This window comes from Ptychodera flava, chromosome 5, assembly GCF_041260155.1.
Source record: "Ptychodera flava strain L36383 chromosome 5, AS_Pfla_20210202, whole genome shotgun sequence".
Classification (NCBI taxonomy): Eukaryota; Metazoa; Hemichordata; class Enteropneusta; family Ptychoderidae; genus Ptychodera; species Ptychodera flava.
Genome location: NC_091932.1, coordinates 30,053,410 through 30,073,707, shown reverse-complemented (window position 1 = coordinate 30,073,707; position 20,298 = coordinate 30,053,410). Strand labels below are relative to the sequence as shown.

The following is a 20,298-nucleotide window of genomic DNA, read 5'->3' as shown; positions in this document are numbered from 1 at the left end:
AAGCTCTCATGTGAGGAAAGATAGCATTTAACTAGTGATTTTGATATAATCTCATTTTTCAAGTGACTTTTTTAAACCAAACAATAATACTTGACGATTTAAAATTCATTCCGGTATTCAGAACTGGTAAGTACAATGCAATGGGAGCCCTAGCAGTGTTTTTCACAAACATTACTGGGCAAGATATATTCGTTTGCATCGCCCCATCCCATACTTTGAGATTTAACTGTTGAAGCTAGAGGACTTGGTCATATGGTAAATGTATTTCTTGCGTATACAATAAATCATCTGAAGTTGGGAATGGCTTTTAAGAGATTGTGTTGATGGAAGACACCTTAACAATCATTGTAATAAATTGCCACGGCCCTGTTCTGGTGTGGAATCATAACGAGAGAATGCATGGTAGGGGAGTGAGATTGGTTTTATCAATTCAACCACAGGAAGATGTATGAACATTCACGGCTCAATTAGTAGAACAGGGAATTGCTAATGGCAACCTCTGAGGTCACGGAGGGATGACCTCTGACAGTCTTAGCATACTGCATGGTAATGGATAGGGGAGGGGAGATATGCAGTTGAAATTCCTACTGTTCAATACGTGTTATTTGCTTGCCCCTTGAGCCTTTTGCATGCTAGCAGCAAATTTCAGGCAATTTATTTTCATTCTAGCATAGTTCCTACCAAGTTGCTTCGACACAACATTTGCAAACTACTTAACTTATACGTATGTTACAAACAGCAAATCTCGGACAATCTATTATTCAAGCACAGCTATTCCCTACCAAGATGCCAAAACACAAATTCTATCATAGTCCTAGGTCATAACACTTTTTCTACACATTATGATTCAGTAGAGAAAATTCAGATGATTTCTTTAATGTAGTACAGCACACTGCACAGAGTGAAATCTTTTGAAATAAATTGCAACACAATTTAAACATCCCATTCAGAGTACTACTTGATGATTTTTGTAGACTTCAGCTTAATTCTTAAGTATATACAAATAAATAATGCATCACTTACATGAAGTGTGCGTAGTCACACTGTCATATGTTAGCATCACAATGTCACGTACTTCACGCTTACCAGTCAGATAATGGTTGTTGCTTTTGCTAAAAATAATGTAATGTATATAGAGCAGGAATTTTTTTCTTGGCAAACAGACAGGATGGAATAATAGTAAAAACAAGGCTATAAAAGTTGCTGTATCTACTTCCTTTCGTCTGTGTGATCTGAAATGAGATCAGTGATTTATTATGTCTCTCAGGGTAGCGTGTCAGCCCGTCATTCCACAAGTATTATAAACCATCTCAAACAACATTGAAATGTGGACAATACAGTATACATATACATGGCATAATGAAGTCCTTCAGGAGGCGAGCTTTCTTTTTATAAAACAATTTTACGAGACTGAGAGTATGATATTGCGTCTGACTCACAGTGAGTCAATATTTGCATAAATCTGTGTCTTTCTCACATTCGTCTAGGTGTAGAGCCACTTGTGCATTCACTAACAGTTGCTCTATACAGTAAACTAATAGAGGCGTCAAATTTCTCACTCTGCATCCGAATCAGACCTCTGCAGCTTATATACATAATCAGTTTGCTTGAAATTTCTAACACTATTGAAAAGTCATCGCAGCATCTCTGCAAACTGCGATTGCTGTCCCTGGATTATAGTGAAAATAAAATTACAAATTTGTAAAACAAAATTGAACTGAAAGTAAATATGCCAGTCTGAGATTAAAGCAATGATAATGGACAGGTAATCTCAAGCCTGTTCTTTTAAGTTGCAGTTGATCACTTGATTTGATAACCATTAGATGTTGACATATGTTAAATTATTCCGATTCTCAACATTCGTTGTAATGCATGCAACATTAAAAACATATTGTTATACTGCTAAGTAGCAAGTGTATGAGCCATCTTGTAGGGGGAGACTATTAGACAACCAACTTGAGAGAAATGCATCCAAATAGTCTGAGTAGGCAACGGAAAGTTGCAAACATAAAAACAAATGTTATAATTGTGTGTGTGTGTGTGTGTGTGTGTGTGTGTGTATATATATATGGTATATATATATATATATATATATATATATATATATATTTATATATATATATGTGTGTGTGTGTGTGTGTGTATGTATATGTATACATATACAATATATATATATATATATATATTATATATATATATATTATATATATATATATATATGAGACAATGTATATAATACTGTAACACTTGTTTTTATGTTTGCAACTTTCCTTTGCTTTAACTCTATCTTGATGAATTTCTCTCAATACAGTAGTCTCATAGTTTAAACAATTGTTGTGACATATATAATGGCACATTTTTCTTCAGAACCCACCTGGAAGCTCAACAAAACATTTAAAGGGACAGCAGATGATTTTTTTCCATGATTTTTGTGTTTATGTCAAAAGCAAGTTCTTGTCGTACTCCCCAGAGCCTATAGAAATACCAACTATGCAGCCTGTCAGAACAGCATTATAGGTGTAAAATGCATTGCTATTGTTTACGTTTGAATTCCAGTCCGGACCAGAATTCACTTATCAGCACTTACCTGTGCATGTGCAGACTGCACCATTGTTCAGTTGACTTAACCCTGTGTATATCAACATGCTTAACCTTGTGTATGTCAACATGCTTCAGGGAATTGAACAAAAATAATGAAACAATCATAAAAAGCTACAGCTATACTGGCCCTTTATTTTTATTCAAATATTTTATTTTTAAAGATGCAAAACTACAAGATGTGGCAATTACCTGTATTTGAAATAATGTTCGAGAATAAGAACTAATAATTATACTAGAAAATTTGATAACATCGCTTTTCCTGACACAAAGCTTCTTTAGTGTGGATGTACATAAACTGACAGTGATCAAAAGTGACATCTTGGTTTGTCTGACTTCGTATATGAATATGTTTATTTAGATTTTGTGTATAGGAATGTGATCTGCTTTACTCCAAAGGCCAGGAATACCTCTAGTATACCCTTGTGCCCTCGCAGTTATGTCTGAATGAAGTACCTTACTTGCACTGAGGGAAATGAGAAAACAACAAACCCTCCGGGCTAAGCTGCTACCAAGAGCTGTCACCGGTTAAAAGCAAATGCGATAGTGTGACGTACAGCTTTATCTTGAGGGAGGGCGTGTGTCATTGGAATGAGGTCAATGACCCTAGCAGATCTGTATCAATTATCCATTTCAAAACAGCTGAGTGATGTCAAACCCGCAAATCTATTCCTAAATGCGTCATTATAAGAACATAAAAGTCAGATTTTGTATTTTGAAAAGAATGATGACGTCTTAATTTCTTGGACTAAAATTTATCAACTCTGTATTGAAACAAAAGATTGATATATAAGGCAGCTGCTCTGTGTACTGATTTTTCTCACACACTTATGTTTTGCAATTGTTCTTTGTAACACATTACAGATGAATTGTTGAAATACCGGTATATGAAAACGCAAATGTTTCCATACAATTCTAGATCAACACTGGAGTATAAATACTATAACTAAATAAGATCTTAAGAGAATTTCATAAAAATTAGAAGTACAAATATATTCATCTGACTGTAACGATTTCAAGACTGAAATATCTAGTGGATTATTTAATGATACATGTACATCTCAATTAAATTATAGTTGCTTCAACTTTTGGACACAAATTATTATTGCGTAACAATGTTCACTTCATATGTTTTCCTATAAAAGTTTGGAAGTTTAGTCAATATTAGGAAATATAAATTGTGAAAGGGGGAATTATTTGGAGAACAAAACAGTTCACTGAGAACTGATTCACGTCACTTGCTGATCACTGGCAAAATGAAAGGAGAAATGAAAGGGGGCATGTTCTGTGGATTGATGATATGTCACAACCACATGGTTTGCAAACAGAAAGACATTTATGCTTTGTCTTCATTCCAAGCAATAATAAACTTACTCTATCAATTGTAAAGATTTGTTTGCTTTTGTCCACAATCTAGCCATCATCTTTTTGGAGGGGGGAGGGGGGGGGGGGGGCTTAATAGCATTTATACATTCCTCATGAAAAAGATGGCCATTCTCAACAATCTGTTCATGCATCCTAAAAGTGCAGCACTGAGGGTTTATGATTATGCTACAGTATTTGTCTGAATGTGATGGGAATCTTCCCATCGTTGAACTGTTAATCAGCTTGACGACAGCACAGGCATCAGGTTATGCCCCCTCCTAGGAGAACTCGGATTATGACACATTCCTACCAAGGGTTGAAACTTTCCTTTTCAATTTATAGTCTGGCTGACTTCCAAGTCAAATATTCCATACTATTTTCTCATGTAGATCTAATTTTAGCTTGAAAAGAATGTTCTATATCAAGATGGCAGCAGTCAGTAAAAATAAATCAATTTTGTGTTTTTCCAAGCAGAACCCAAATGAGTTTTCCATCATCGTGTTAAGTCATTTCCATTTGTATCAGTTTGAAGGTCAGTCATTAGAGGGTCAGTAATTTTCTAGGTCAGATTTCAGATTTGCTTCCCCAAGGTACTAATGCACCATGGTGACAGAGTTATTTCGAGTCTCAAAGTTTTCCATTTAGGGAGGGAACCATTTGATTTCAGGGGGGGGGGGCATGGAGGATTTTTTTGGGGAAAAAATTGTCAGCATGTGAAGGATAAAAAAATCCTCCAAGTAGCTTTAAACAAACATTATTCAAACAGACAGAAGTCAAAAAAATTGTTGCCAGAGTTTTGAAAGTCGCAAAAGAAATCTGATTGGTCTCGTATTCTCTGGAGGCACGATGGCCAAGGCTGCACTAATATTTTCAAATTATGTGAGTCCTATTTTCTTTACCAGCATTTATGATAAAATGAACAACTGATTTAATAGACTCATTGCACACAGTATTTTTGTTGCAATGGCATCTAGACCCTGGAAAAAATATTTCTGTGTTTATTTACAATAAGCATCAACATAATAAATAAAAAAATAAAAGGACAACTATTTGACCTAATAATATGCTTTCTGTTGTAAAAATTCAAAAACTCATGAATGGATTCTATTCAACTTTAAAAGCAGTATATATACATGCATACTCTAAACCAGGAGTACAACACATCCAAGATCTGTCAGCTCCTAATGGATTTTCACAATTAAATTATCTCATGTACTTGAAATTTAAATAGCAAAAGCATGACACTGCTGTAAATTGATAGTCACAGAACATACATGATGATCAATAAGAGTATTTCAAAATCTCTTGATCATCATGTTTATACTCTGCATACCATTATGGAAGATGAATTGATATTAACCTGGGTGCTCAGAGCCCTATTGGTGGTAGAGATTGTTGTCAAAGCAAAATATTGCCTGTCACAAAACAAAAAGTTGAATTCAGGGCCCTTTAAGTTCAGTCATTATTAGGTTCGAATGTATCATCATGCAAGGCTACCGTATATCTGCCTCATTGTAAATGATCGCACACTGTGACTCTCTGTGGCCAGTAAACATCTCTGAAAAATTGATCGAGGGCCATCTAAAATATTGATGTGTGGATGACTGAGGGCCACAAATTACATTAACCTCAGCAAATCCCTGGTGGAAAATGTGAGTGCGTAACGATCAACTTATGGAATAAGATTTCTATCATAGTGATTCCTTCCCTTGTCAGAGATTTGCAGTCGAGACTCATATTTGTTTCAGAATGAACTATTTCCGAAGTGATAATGTGAATTCCACATCATATAAAGCAAATTTTGTCATTTCATACTGAGTGTTTTACCCTACGTACATTTTTCACTGACATGTTTCAAAAATTTCAGCCCATGCACTCTTTTGGACCCAAATAAGACAATCATTTTAGATGATATGGTCTCTTGGACAAAGTTGTGCTTGCTTAAAGTGCTTGCAGGTTGAAGTCGAGTGTCCTCAGGACTTATGGATTAATTGGATTGCGTCCGTCTGGAGCTGTTTCTCAGATGTGACTTCATCGATTTGCTTCAAACTTGCCTCAGTTCCACTATGGCATATGTATGCACTTCGATTTATTCTTCACCTGATCAAATATGGCCGCCAGGCTGCCATTTTGTGCGAAAAGTTATTCAATGGCCATTGGTACAAATGTAAGACTCGATCACTATAACTTAAACATTGTATGCATTTTCATTTTTATTTATGACAAAGGCCAGTATGGGCAATTTAAATTGGAAGACACTTTGTTTTAATTATTGTTGGTCCGGAGCAATTAACTATTATTTTGAAATGATTGGACCGATTTCAATAAAACTTGGCAGAAGGACATATAGTACAGACGTTCCCAATCTGTATGTACATGTATATAGTGATGTGCCAATTACCTCGCAACACGATTCAGTATCCAACGGCAGCCTGATGGCCATTATATTTATCCTACTGAGACAAGACTGGACTGATTTCTATCAAACTTGGTAGAAGGACACACATGTAATACCATGGTGTTATGATGCATGTCAATGTATCTTGTATGATGATGTGATAACAGCCTCTGGCGGCCATTTTGTTCTGAATGTTTGTTTTCCAGAGCCATCATTAGACCCATTTCTGGACAAATAATCCAATCACATGAATAACGGATGGGGACTCTGTCATTTACAATGACTCGGTTCAACATTGCATTGAACTTAAAACACAAAACTGCAACCAGTGATCGAAATAATCGGTGGCAATGGTGGCATTTGCCACCAAAAACTGTCAATCTGCCACCAAAATTTTTTTCTGGTGGTATTTTTCTGCCACTAAATTTGGGTCATCATGTCATCGATCCTATGGCTTGAATGAAGGAACACTGAAGGAACACGCATTGTCTGACGGCGGAAAAACTCACTAGCCAAAAAAAACCCAAACTAATTGCGACATTTTGGCATGTATGAAACACAGCGTGAATCCAAACTTGTGATTGGCTAATCTCCATATCGATGACAGCAGCTTTTGTACACTTGACATGTTGTTGCCCTCTGTGATAGCCGCATATGCAGTCATAAGGCACAAGATAAAAGCATGTTGTGACATTTTGAAAACAAGCGAAACTGCAGCCTACATGAATTAAATAACAATAAATACTTGCAATTCATTAGCCAGTACAGGGCTCAAAAATTCCTATCGCCCGACGCCCGGCCGTGGCTAGTGAATTTTGCGTTCGGGCAAGTAAAATCAATATGCTTCCCGTCCGACGGGCAAGTGCACCAGCGGTTGAATTAACTAAGCTCTGGACAATTCAAGCTTGAAAACGTATTTCATTAGGTCTGTACACGCTACAATCATTGTAAGTCCTTCAACTCTCAGAAGTTTTTTTCTGAAAACCCTTGAAAATCCGCCCGACATCGCAAAATAATCGTTCTTGCTGTTGTAAAACACAAAAAGTCGTAAAAATAGAGTTTTGCGACATGTTCTCTCCGACGACACGGAGTGAACTCACTGTTTTGTATGTGTGCCGTAAAGTGGTATGCTCTTGACAGTGGTTGCCATTCTCTTTGTGCAAGTGTATGAGTCGTATGACAGTCGATCGGCTTCACGCGATAGTGTAATTGCACCATGTGCTTGGTAAATGGATGTAAACTTATTCGAAGCCATCATGGATCTCGGCAATGCTTTGTGTTCAACTTAAATCAACCCCAGTTGAAAAAGTACAAGTTTACATCATAGTCGAAACGGGCTCAGTCGAGTCGTTGCAGCTACGTATTGCATGAGATGCAGACAGTTTCAAATTACGTGACCTTGGTTGTTAGGGATCGGCTCTCACTTACAGAAAACAAATCTGCACTGAAGAAGTAACGAAAACGAAACTTGAATCTGCTCTCTTGACGAATACATTATCAAAATAAACTTTGAAAGACGGCTGTGCTCAGTGAGTAAACATGTAAACTTTAACAGTACATGTGCGTATGCATTGGCAGATAAACACTAGCAGAGCAGTTGTTTGTGATCTCAGCTTGATAATAAAGAGCAGCAGCCAGCCATGCACATTGTAAATCACACAATCTTATTAATCTTATGCAAAAATTTTAATTTGGATTAGGTTGTGGAAAAATTCCAAATTCAAAGATGTTTTCTAGATGGCCAAATCTACAGAAAAAAACTAAAGTATTCTCACATTTCTTCTGTGACATTTCAGATTTGGTAATAGTCCTTCATTTTAACAAGAATGTAGTTCATGTTTGAATCTGTTTTTCCCTTTTGAATTCACTTCATATGGCCAAACTCTTGCTCTCTGTTACAAATTACTAGTACAGTTATTAGAAATTTAGGGCAAGTAATTTTTCCTCTCGGGCAAGTAAAAATGAAATTCACGTGTCCCACGGATAGTAAGTTTGAAAAAAATTTTTCGAGGCCTGCAGTATGGGTTGATTTTTTGTGACGTGTACTCACCATATTTTCAAGAATTTATAAATTAGAATGAGTATGTGGCAATGACAAAATGTTGTATTATACCGATCACATGATGTGTTAAACTGCCACCAGATTTTTCATAATTGCCACCTGATTTTATATCTGGTGGCAAACTTTTGCCACGAGAAATAAAAAAGTATTTCTATGTTAAAAGGCAGAAAAAAAATGCTGAATATAATAATAGTACGTCTGTCATTAAAACTTACATCTGAAAGAGTTTTAAAACTCATTCTGCTGAATTCTTGCATAGTTTTATGTCACCGGTTTCATATGAAGAATTATGTCTGCATAATTCTGTTTCCATTCTGTACATAATCCGAATCTGAGGATCCAATTTTTTGAATGACATCCCTATATACAGGCATTGATAATTCTTTATGACAGTTTTTTGTGTAGCTTAAGATTTACTAAATGGCTTAAACACAAAAGTGAACATCAATTATTAGAAGCAATGCATCACATCTTTTTACAAATCGTTCATGCCAACAAATACACACCATTCAGTTGTATACTCTCGAAAAAAGTACAAGCAATTAATTCACCTTATGAATCTATTCAGGTGGGTTAATGGGCTTGTCATGGTTAATTTGGGAGACTGCATCAGATTTGGGTTCAGATGCAATTTTCTAAGTTCTCCAAAAGGTCACATCAGTTGAATAAATTGACTCGAGGTCCCCTTGACTCAGAGTCATTTTTGACCTTACCAAGGAATGCAATTATACCTTTAAATTCTGTTGTGAACTCCAAAAGGTGAATTTTCTGCTGTGTCATGTACTGGTATATTTGAAGTTGAGGTTGATATGGTTGTAAGATATAATTGGCAAGATATGAAGTATTATCTCTAGAATCATTTCAAGAAGTGGCAGATTAAGTAATTATTACATTGGAGCTATTAAAAATGAAATAGACATGGATAAAGAAACTGACTCTTTGACCAAATATGGTAGTTGAAGCTGTCTTATACAGAAAAAAATAGTGTCAAAGACTGTCTGCATGGCTACCACTGATAAGAAATTATGTGAGAATTCATGATATTTGACCAAACATGGCACATACTAAACAACACACTGTGTATATCAGATTTCAAAAGTATCAGTCTTGTGACTTCAGAGTAGCTTTTTGCCAAACATAGAAGAACAAGTGACCTTACAGCCAATATAGCTCTGTTAATGAAGAGAATAACATTTCGTGACGTTAATGAAGAAGGTGGATATCTTTGATAGCTCATTTTGATGGCCAGACAAACAATGGCAAAAGTAGCAGCAAAAATACACAATTGAAGATTTCCTCATTATTTGAACATAACACATTAACCCCTTGACTACCTATGGCGCCGGATATATCCGGCGCCATATTGAATTACCATACACCTTGAGTGCCGGAAATATCCGGCACAGTTAAATAGGCGTATTGCTTCGTTTTTGTCGCTAAAAATCCCGTAATTTGGCGTCGGCACGCAGCGCGACTAAGATTGATGTATTCCGATCTGGCCTGAATGTGATTGCGCCCCCGACGTCCAAGTATGGCCAAAATCCGGAAGCAAATGTCGTGACCCATGACCTCGACCCTGAAAGGTCAGGCTGATCACAGAAGCATCGCGCTGATTGTTTACAGTTTTCAGAAGTACGGACGATCGCGAAGATGTTTATGGTTTGTTTTTTTTAATGAAATGAAATATTTATTTATTGAAAACAAATGATTTATAAGTAAATATGTCTATTAACAGCAATATTCGTGAATGAAACTAGAGGAAATACAATTTTTTACTATAAGCCAGTGAGATTTTATAGCACCCATATTATCAATATGACTGGTCACATGACTGGTCATGTGTTTGGTCATGTGATATGTTGTTTCCTAAAATGTATTTTTAAATATTGTGAATTATTTTTTGATAAATTATAACCATTTAGATGCATGTTTCTGCAGGGAAGACATAAAGCAGGTGTTTACAAATATAAAATATGTTGATTTTCAAATACAGAATCATGTCAGATGCTGATGTTTGTGGTTCAATTACTCTGCCTTTTGGGAGAAAAATCTTAAGTAGGTACATGTATAAATAAAGTAAAGGGTAGTTATTATTACATATATGTAAAGACAATGCCATGAAAATTGCAATTGTATTCAAATTTGCGTCATTTTATGGATTCAAAACACGTCCTGATGCTTCAAATATGCATATTCTTTGCCAACTTTGGTCATATGATGTATCATGTGACCAGTCACGTGACCAGGAAATACAAAACTTATGTATGAAAAAGTGGGAAATTTCATGCTGATTCAGAAAATATATGGTTTATTGGTACTTAATTTTTACTCTAAGCAGTGTTCATGCAATGACCACACCCAAGATTTTATCAATATTTACATAAGGGGCCTGGTATATAGGAATACATTGGCCTTGGTAGTCAAGGGGTTAATCTCATCCCTAAGAACATGTCAACCAAATCTATCTGATGAGTAGTTTTTTGAGAAACATTGTTTACGGAAAATGGCAAAAGTTGCCCAAAATACAAAATTGCAGATTTCATCATTATTTCAATACATCATAAACAAGATAACCCCTAGGAAACATGTATACCAAATATCAAAGCTATCAGACAAGCAGTTTTTGAGTAGCAAATTTTTTGACCAAAAATGGCAAAAATTGCCCCCAAATACAAAATTCCAGATTTTATGATTATTTAACTTGCATACTGTCAAAATTGCATGCTTAATCATATATATAAGTCATTAATTTTAACTCTTTTATTGGTGTACTGCTCTTCATATTTGTATCAAACATACACTTTTCCTACAGTGACTGAAATGTTTAGATTTTCATTCAGAAATCCAAGTGTTTGTAATTCAGTGTTTCCTTTGACATTATGGTCAAGTTTTGAGTCGCATAAGTCAATAAGCTTTAATCTTCAATCAACAGAAAGCAAAGAGCATAATACCTTTCTTTGAATGGCACATGTTGATTTCCTGTAGTACTGTAAGATCATCACTGTCAGATTTACAGATGTCATTGGCCCTGGTGATGCATCAATTCACATGGCACGGCATTCTGTTCAGGAATCATTGATAATTCATGGTGTGAAAGGGGATTATACTAGGATACTTCAAAATGTTCAGTGTATGCATAAAGATTACTTCAGAATGTATTAAAGTTAGTCTCAGTTATCAAGCGTTGAACTCAGTGTGAATAATCATCATACTTACACTTTTCCTTCTTTCCCCCTCCCCATCCCAGCTCCGATATAGTTACCATGGAGACAACCAATCATGGCAAGGAAGTCGGTCGGAGATGCAGAAGGACCTGGAAGGTGGTCATCGGCATGCCAGGAGACGGGAGTCCAAGAGGATCAATGCAAGATTTGAGGTGAAACAAATTGTGCAGACTTATGAACATATTATTTCAAGTTACACAAATAAACAAAATGTTACTTTTCTTGGGTTTGGTCCCTCATGTGAAAACCATTTGCAATCAATCCTTAACTTTGCTTTAAAGTAATTGTTACAAAAATTTCGGTTGTAATCTAGACGAGATGAAAAGGTGGGATGAACCAGTATTTACGTCATTCGTTTGCCTCACTGTGGATCATTGTGAAAATAAGTTCAAGCTTCTAGTCCTTGCCCTTCAGAGTACGTATGCATAAATCATCATAAAAGGACATAAAATACATGTATAGCCAGCCATTTTGCCAGATTACCTCCCTTTAACAGCTTTGAGTGTGGATTGAAACTTTGTCTGGAAACTCGAACTTTGTGGAAAACAGGAACAATAGAAATCAATCAATCAGTCAATCTGTCAATCGATCAATCAATCAAAGAGTTGATGGACTCATTGGCACAGTGATGATCATAGGCACTGTACCTGAAGTCATATGGAATGAATATGAACAAACTGCATGATATCATACTCTGTAGTCTAGGTACCACTCATGGTTATAAAGTAAATTAAATTATTTCAATATTGTTGATACTATTTCACATAGAAGATACATTGAAGATTTTTAGTTTTCAAAAGAGATGTTTTCTTTTCTTACTTGTGCATCTCAGTTAAATTTAAAGCTTCATTGAATGCTCTTCCTTGAGATCCATTGATTTAAATATTGTCAAAAAGTCATATATCACGTGAAAGTAACTGGCTCTTACATATTTCTGCAACTTGCCTCAAATAAGTTCAGAATTCACTGTCAAATTCACCTGGGAGAATTAATTTTGATGAAAACTGATTTTTAAGTAGAATTTTTTGTTATTCAGCAGTCTGTGCATGAATAAATCCACTGAATCCAGAACTTTTAAGTGGGTGTTTACTGCGGTATCAGTCTCTATATGTTTCAGAAGCAAATGTACAATAGAAAACTCTTATTTCAAATGAAACATATTCTTTCCTGGTGGTGTGCTATATTTTAAGTGACAAAGTTTCATACTTAAACACGTTTGCCATACAATGTAAGTAATATTTGTGGAAAAAAGTCATTGAAATGCATTTCCATGTAAAATGTAAAAAAAAAGCTGGGGATGGAATTGATACTACAGCTGATAAGATTTTGGTTACAGCTTGCATGTTAAGTGGTTAAAAAATTTGCATAGTGTATTTTGCTTGGGATTTTGCTTTCAATTTGGCAAATATTTATCTGCATTCGAAACCAAATGTAGTAAATGTTTGAACTTAATAAAATTATTGGGGCAAGATTAAGACGTGTTATCATGATATTTGTACTTGCATACCAATGAGTCACTTGCCTAGCCAAGTATTTGTTTCAGTTGTAAATACACATCCACATTCAGGCTTAGATCTGTAAGAATACCACCTCAGTATCAAACTACCAATGGCTTTACTTTTTGCGTGTGAACAGTTCTTTACTGTTTTATTGAAAGGAAAAGCAGCTGGCTGTCATACGATTCCAAATCCGAAAATCCAGTCATGGCCATACATTTTTATATCATTCAGTATGGTAAAATCAAAATTTGATAAATAAGAATTAAAGTGCAAAAAACAAGACCACAGAGCAAAACAAATTAGGAAGTATATATGTACATCTGGTCACAAAACTACAAAGAGATGTTCTGCAGACTTTATTGTGAAAAATGATATAATGTCTGATCAACATAAGTAATTCTGCCAATTATTATTTAATTGCATAAAATTGTACAAGCATCCAAATTTCTGCCAAATACACTTAAGATGATTAGACACAAGACTATTCTTTGAAAGAGCACTGTGATTTCTACCCTCCCAGTTTTGTATATTCCATGCTTCGGCTTAAAGTCACGAGGGATTTCTCTGTAATCCATCTTACTGTTCCCTGACCTTTCTTATTTAAATTAAGAGCAATATAATCTTTAGCGTTTTATCAATTTTTACAACTTTGGCATGCAGTGACTCTTCTAGGTTTTTAGCTCCCATATATGCATATGTATATATGCAAATGGGAGGTATTCTTATAAGGTGGAAAAATGTCGTCTGTATGAATGTATGTATGTATGTATGTATGTATGTATGTATGTATGTATGTATGTATGTATGTCTGTATGTCCGTCCACATCAAAACTCCAAAACCGTAGCATCTACTGCCTTAGTATTTGGTGTACAGGTGCACCTATGGGTGGAGATGTGAATTTGTTCAAATGAACATGTCAGTGCCAAAAATATGCAAATGAGGAGAAAAAAAGGGAAAATCCTGCAAATGGCTAAAACTCAGTAAGCATTGGTCAGATTTGGTTGAAACTTGGTATGCAGATTTCTTTAGGTATTCTAAATTATGTGTGCAAAATTTGGATGAAATTTGCATGTTTGTATTTTTAGGGTATTTTTTCCATTTTTAGTCAAAAAATCTTGTTCTCTGAAATCGCTCGTCTGATTGCTATGAAACTTAATATTCATGTTCCTCAGGATGACCTCAGTCATGCTTGTACAAATTGTATTGATATTGTCATATTTGTAATTTTGGGGCAATTTTCCCAATTTTTGATAAAAAAATTTGTTATCCAAAAACTACTGATTTGATAGCTTTGATATTTGGTATACAGGTATCTAAGATTAATCTCAATATAATGTATTGAAGGTATGTTGAAACTGGCAATTTTTTTTTATTTTGGGGGCAATTTTTGCCTTTTTTGGTCAAAAAATTTTTCTCCTAAAACTTCTGATCTGGTAGCTTTGATATCTAGTGTACAGGTTCCTAGGGTTTATGTTAATTAGATTTATTCAAAATTAGGATGAAATCTGCAATTTTGTATTTTGGGGGGCAATTTTTCTCATTTTTGGTCAAAAAATTTGTTTCTCAAAATTTACCAGTCTGATTGCTTTGATATTTAGTAAACCGGTTCTTAGGGGTTTTGTTAATAAGATATATTGAAATTAAGTTGAAATCCGGAATTTTGAATTTTTGGGGCAACTTTGCGAAACTGTCAGTTTTACTGGGATATCTTTCATTTTGTATTTTTAAGATTTTTTTTTGGTAATTTTTGACCTACTGGAACTAAGAGTATATAATGTTGTAACTAGTAAGCATTTGATATGGTAAACTGTATTTGGTGTTGAAATGCGGTAAAAAAAATCCTGGCAGATTTTGAAAAAATTCCAAACAAATGCCAATAAAAAATTCAGCCAGAGAAGGTTTGACAAAAGAAAAGGTGAGAGAGTGGGGAAAAAAGAATGTACAATGGATCGGATAAAAAAGATAATGTACCTCATCGATCTTCCAGACACCATCCCTTATCAAATGGTCCACCCCGATGTATTTTTGTGCACAATTAACCATGCAGTGTATTTTAGTTTAAGATGTCAAGTTAGGTAAGGATTTGAAAGGAATACGGTAGTCAAGTTCACCACAGTTTAACTTTATCTCTTGTGTCATCATCCTTGTGTAATTGGTTAAGTTTTGTAAGTTGTTTCAGATGTGGATGCACCAGCTGTTCTGGAAGAAACAATGTTTACTTTTCCCCGTAGGGTTTCTGAGTTGATCATTGTATGTTGAAATTTCTCCATGTATCTGGTGTATGGGGAAAGTGTAAACATTGGTTGCATGTTATGTATTTCAGTCTATGTCAAATATTGTAAATGAAAAATCAAGAACAGTTTACTGTGTGCTTGTAAAAGATAACATATTTGTCAATACATAAACTGCCTTGTAGATTGATTGTCTTAAAGATTATCACAGAAGTAGAAAGTTAAAGAAACTAATCAAATTGCTGTAACATATTCACTCTCAGTGCCTGTATAGGCCTATACTTAATTATTTTATCATTACATTCAGCTGTTGTTATATTATCTTTATCACTCTCCATGGGCCAAGGCACACTTGGGGTCAATGTCATCACTCTGTGCCAGTCTGTGTATGTCAGTCTGTCTGTATATGTATGTCCATGTTTCATACAATTGTTGACTTGTTTTGATAACAATATGGGAGCGAACAGTGATGTTGTCACTAGGTTTTTATATATAAACCTCAAGACTCTCTTAAAGCCCAAGTCACTGTTCACCAAATACCCTTTTACTTCAAAAAATTCATGTGATGATATTTTTTGTCATGACCCCAGAGGCTGACACAGATTTCAACATGTTGAAAATTTGTACATCGATCACTTTTCCAATTGTGAAATGTAAAATTATCCAATTTATTAGTGTGACAGTTGGTAGACAGGATTGATAAAAATATTTCATAACAGATGAGTTTTTTAATTTCGAAATACTTACCTTTTCAATCTCTAAATGAAAATCTGCCTGTTCAAAATGAAAGTGTTCACAAACAATGTTTTATTCAGTTTTCTTTATTTTGAAAGAACTTTGAGCAAAAACTTCAAATTGCTTGAAATCAGTGATTTATTTTTTAAACTCAAAGCAAATCTGGATGCATTAGATGAAATTGAGAAGGCAATGTTTGATACAAGAGAAATAATCAAATGCCTTTGAGGTAAACCTGATTGCCTTCTTGCAATTATGCTTGATTGCAAGTAAATGAAAGTGATTTCCTTGTTTAACTCACCTGAGCAAGTTTAAAAAACTTTTGTCAGTTATTAACTGTTCTCAACAAAAATACCATCCTTTTCCTAGGTTTATTCTCTCCTTATACACCATAGAAAAATTGCTATGATGCAACAAACTGGATATTCCATTCACAATACAATAATATAGTACAAAACTTTTTCTTGTTAGTCAGAATAATTTTTGAAATGTTTATTAAAACCTGATGACTATTGTGTTCTTTCACTGAAGTGGCTTAAAGTCTCTGCTATGATGTTTAAGGTAATATGCACCTCGAAAGTGAAAGACTTTAAACTTTTGCTCAAACTTTCCTCAAGGAATCTTTCAACCATTCTCTTTCAAAATCAAGAATAAAAATCGGGGGTCACCGTGCAAATTTTGGTACTAGAGAAACAAATAACCCAAGATTTACCGATATTCGAAATTCAAAATGGCCGCCACCCCTGTGTTGACTCTACGGAGAAAAATAAAAATTTCGAATTTCGAAAACTAAGCCTGTAAAAAGTTTTCTTTCATCAAGAGCTTTAAAATGAACCCCCACAAGTGGTAGATCAGAAAAGAAATGAAAAAGTTTGAGAGTCCTAATATCTGCCCCCGAGGTGCGTTCTACCTTAATCCATGAATTCTGTTGTTCCTTGTTTTCTCTCCTATGTAGAGTGTCAACTATGATGTTGTTGAGAATGATCCATACCTGCGAGATGAGCAAGCCAGTGGATACAAGGTAACATATGCCAATTGTAACCAATTTCACTTCAAAGGACCAGTAGCTGTAACATTTGGTGCATATTTTTCTCAGTTTGGTTTGTATATCAATGACACTGTCTGGTTGTTATACTCTCCAAAGAGTATCATTGAGATACACAACTTGCATGTAGCTCATCAACTCATCAAGTAAGTGTTGTCTTTTGTATCACTTCTCTATTTAGGCATTTATTGTCTTTTATTTAAGTTTTATAGGCTTCACCAAAATGTTTTTGTCTGTAGTAAATCAAAAGACAAACATAAATACAAACAAACTAACAAGAATTGATATCACTTGATAGAAAGAAGTCTTGCTGTAATATTATATGACATATATGCAGTACAACACAAGTACCGACTGTCATCTGAGGTGCATGCTTCCCTGAAATCACTACAAATGTAGCAATTAAGATCTATAGATCTCATTAAACTTGAATTTTTTGACAAGGGAATTAATGTTAACTATACAGTAAGTCAATGATTTACCCCCTCTCGCCCCACGCCGCCCTGGAAGATATCCCAGAATCCACCACTTCGCCTTCGCTTCAAAATGACGGCCATCTAGCGATACCGCGGTAAAAACGCTAAATTTTCAAACTAATTTTAAGAGCCACTGTGTATTTTCTAATAAACTCATTTTCACGCCTACGACATTTTAGTGCCTGATGTACAAGGCAGTGGTATTTTTTTACGAATTTTCATTAGTTCTACGCGTGAATTTTTTGATCGAAAAATTGATGCTTTGTAAAGTTTGGTCAAACATCAAATGTATTCACTTTTCCCCGGACGTTTTTTGATGAAAGTCATATGGTCAACCCGGTCAATGTAGTATCATTCGACTCTTAATGGTACGAAATGTGTCAAACTGTCATCCGACCCCTATCGACCCCTAGCGTTTTCACGTAATGGGGGCTTTCTTTCTGCCTACTTTTAGCGATTTTCTAAAATGTGGACGCCTTATGTAAACATAGCCAGGCCGTCAGGCCTGCAGTTGAGGACCGGGGCAGCAGGTCACCTCGACCCCTGTCCGTTTCGACCCAAGTAATTCACACCCTCTTGTCGTTGTTTGTGGTCAAATCAATCCCGGTGCCTTAGTCACTTCGACCTCAGTCAGTTTTCATGTTACATGTACCTGACAACGTTTTACTGAGTACATTATGCAACTTGTTTCTGTGAGAAAAAATGCTGGCTTCGCTACAACAATGCACGGGGCTGTGAACATCTGATACTTGTGGGAGGCCTGGGGTACCCCGGCCCCATTGTCATTTACTGACTGGGGAACGTGTCTCACTGAAGTACGGATGGATAAAGCATGTCATTTACTGATTTTTGGAAATAAAGCATTCGTCATTATCGCAATTGCTTGCCATATGCGGCAAGATTGGATGAGCGAGGCCGGTCCGCTCGCCTTGGTGTCTTGACGCCAAATGAGCCTATTTCCGGTTTAGGCGTTGGGCTTACAGCAATGCATTATAGGATATCTTCCAGGGCGGCGTGCTCTCGCCCCACATATTGGACGAAATCAAACTTTGCATGACACACATGTAATTATAGTATACTAGACAAAGCCAAGGGGATTAGAATGCAAAGTTTGATTGAGACCACTTTGTGCTAGTAGGGTACATTATTGCTATTATTTTGTAGTTTTGGCAGCAATGCAAGGGAATTTTCCGATGTAGAAAACATCTGGGGCCACAATGCTGGATAATTGGATACATTATCTGTAATAATCAGGGGAATGACGTCACAAATTTCACTGGTTTTGACAAAGCTATAATTGTCAATACATGTGCATGTAACGTGGCAGTTTCCCAAATCAACAAGTCAATACAGATAGATCAAAACAGAGATTTCTCTACATTGAGATGTTCAAATTGTAGTTCCTATTTCCTAATCAAATACTTTTAGCTAGAATATAATTAAATTTGCACCTATAGCTCCATTCCAGAAACATAATTTCATACAAAATCTAAATCCATCACGGTCAGTTTTGGACATGACCTAGCTACCAAGGACACTCAGAATGAAAAGAATCCTTAGAACAGTAACCTTTAGAAAGGTTAAGAAATCTTTCAGCAGTATAACATTTCAGGAATTTTCTGACGGACATACCAATTAGTCTCTGAGAATACCTTTCTAACATGATAGTCCTGAACGCTGAAGACAGTTAAGAATTTCCTACTCATCAAGGTTTAAAGCGACGTCACAGTATAAATTTATTTACTCAGATACTTATCATTGACTGGGACTTTTTGATCTCATAATGATTTATTGCAGAGTTACTTTCACGCATAATCATTAATGTCATACTATTTATCCTCTGATTGGCAAACGTTGTATGACATAATGTATGAAATAAAATATATCCTAACCGATAAAAGTAAAGAAAATTTCCTTGAATGTCATCTAGCAAATCCAACACCTCCACATTCTGCCTCTTGTCAGATATGTAAAGAAAGAGATTTAAAATTATTGTTGCACTTTGCGGGGTAAATTACTGCTTTTATGGGGTCTGAATGAAAGTCACGTCTTACAATGTGGGTAATAATTAGAAATATGATATGAAAAGAAAATAGTCACCAGTGTTAAAGCACTATTCAGTATTCCTCAGATTGGTTTTCCTGTGTGATTTATTTGTGTGTTCCTCCCAGGGTAAACATGAAGGTACATACAGTCTGCACGTATATATGGCTGTATTTGTTGTGAGTTATTAGACCTGTAAAATGTCCTGCACAGCAAAAGTGGGCATAATAAATCAGTCACAAACTCCTAGTGATCATTTTGGAATAGTCTTTAAGGTTTTGACTTAAAGAAAAAACACGATTTCTCCCGCATTTCTGAATATTCAGGTCCTGACGTGCAATTCGAAAGAATGGATTTTAGTACGAAATATGATGACAGGGGTGTGTTCAAATTGTTGAATGGATGGGCCTTTTCAGTTTTATCTGGACGTATAAAAGACACACATACGCAAACTAAAATGCATTTTCCAGTTTCTCTGTAAAATTTTCTGTAACTAGGGAAACCAGGTGAATTGGAAATCTAAGATAGATGTATGATGAGACTCATTACAAAATTGTATGCACAGAATCAGTGGATTATATCCCCTGGCATGTTAGAGTTTTAATAATTATTAAAATGCCC

General features: G+C 35.4%; 1 protein-coding gene across 1 annotated transcript in view; it reads left to right on the top strand.

Annotated features, from left to right (window-relative positions):
* Window positions 1–20,298, top strand: part of LOC139133464 (H(+)/Cl(-) exchange transporter 7-like) — a 127,620-nt gene that overhangs the window by 84,926 nt on the left and 22,396 nt on the right. The window contains 2 exon segments of the mRNA XM_070700073.1: window positions 11,671–11,799; window positions 17,069–17,134. Of these exon segments, the coding sequence (XP_070556174.1) occupies window positions 11,671–11,799; window positions 17,069–17,134 (195 nt within the window).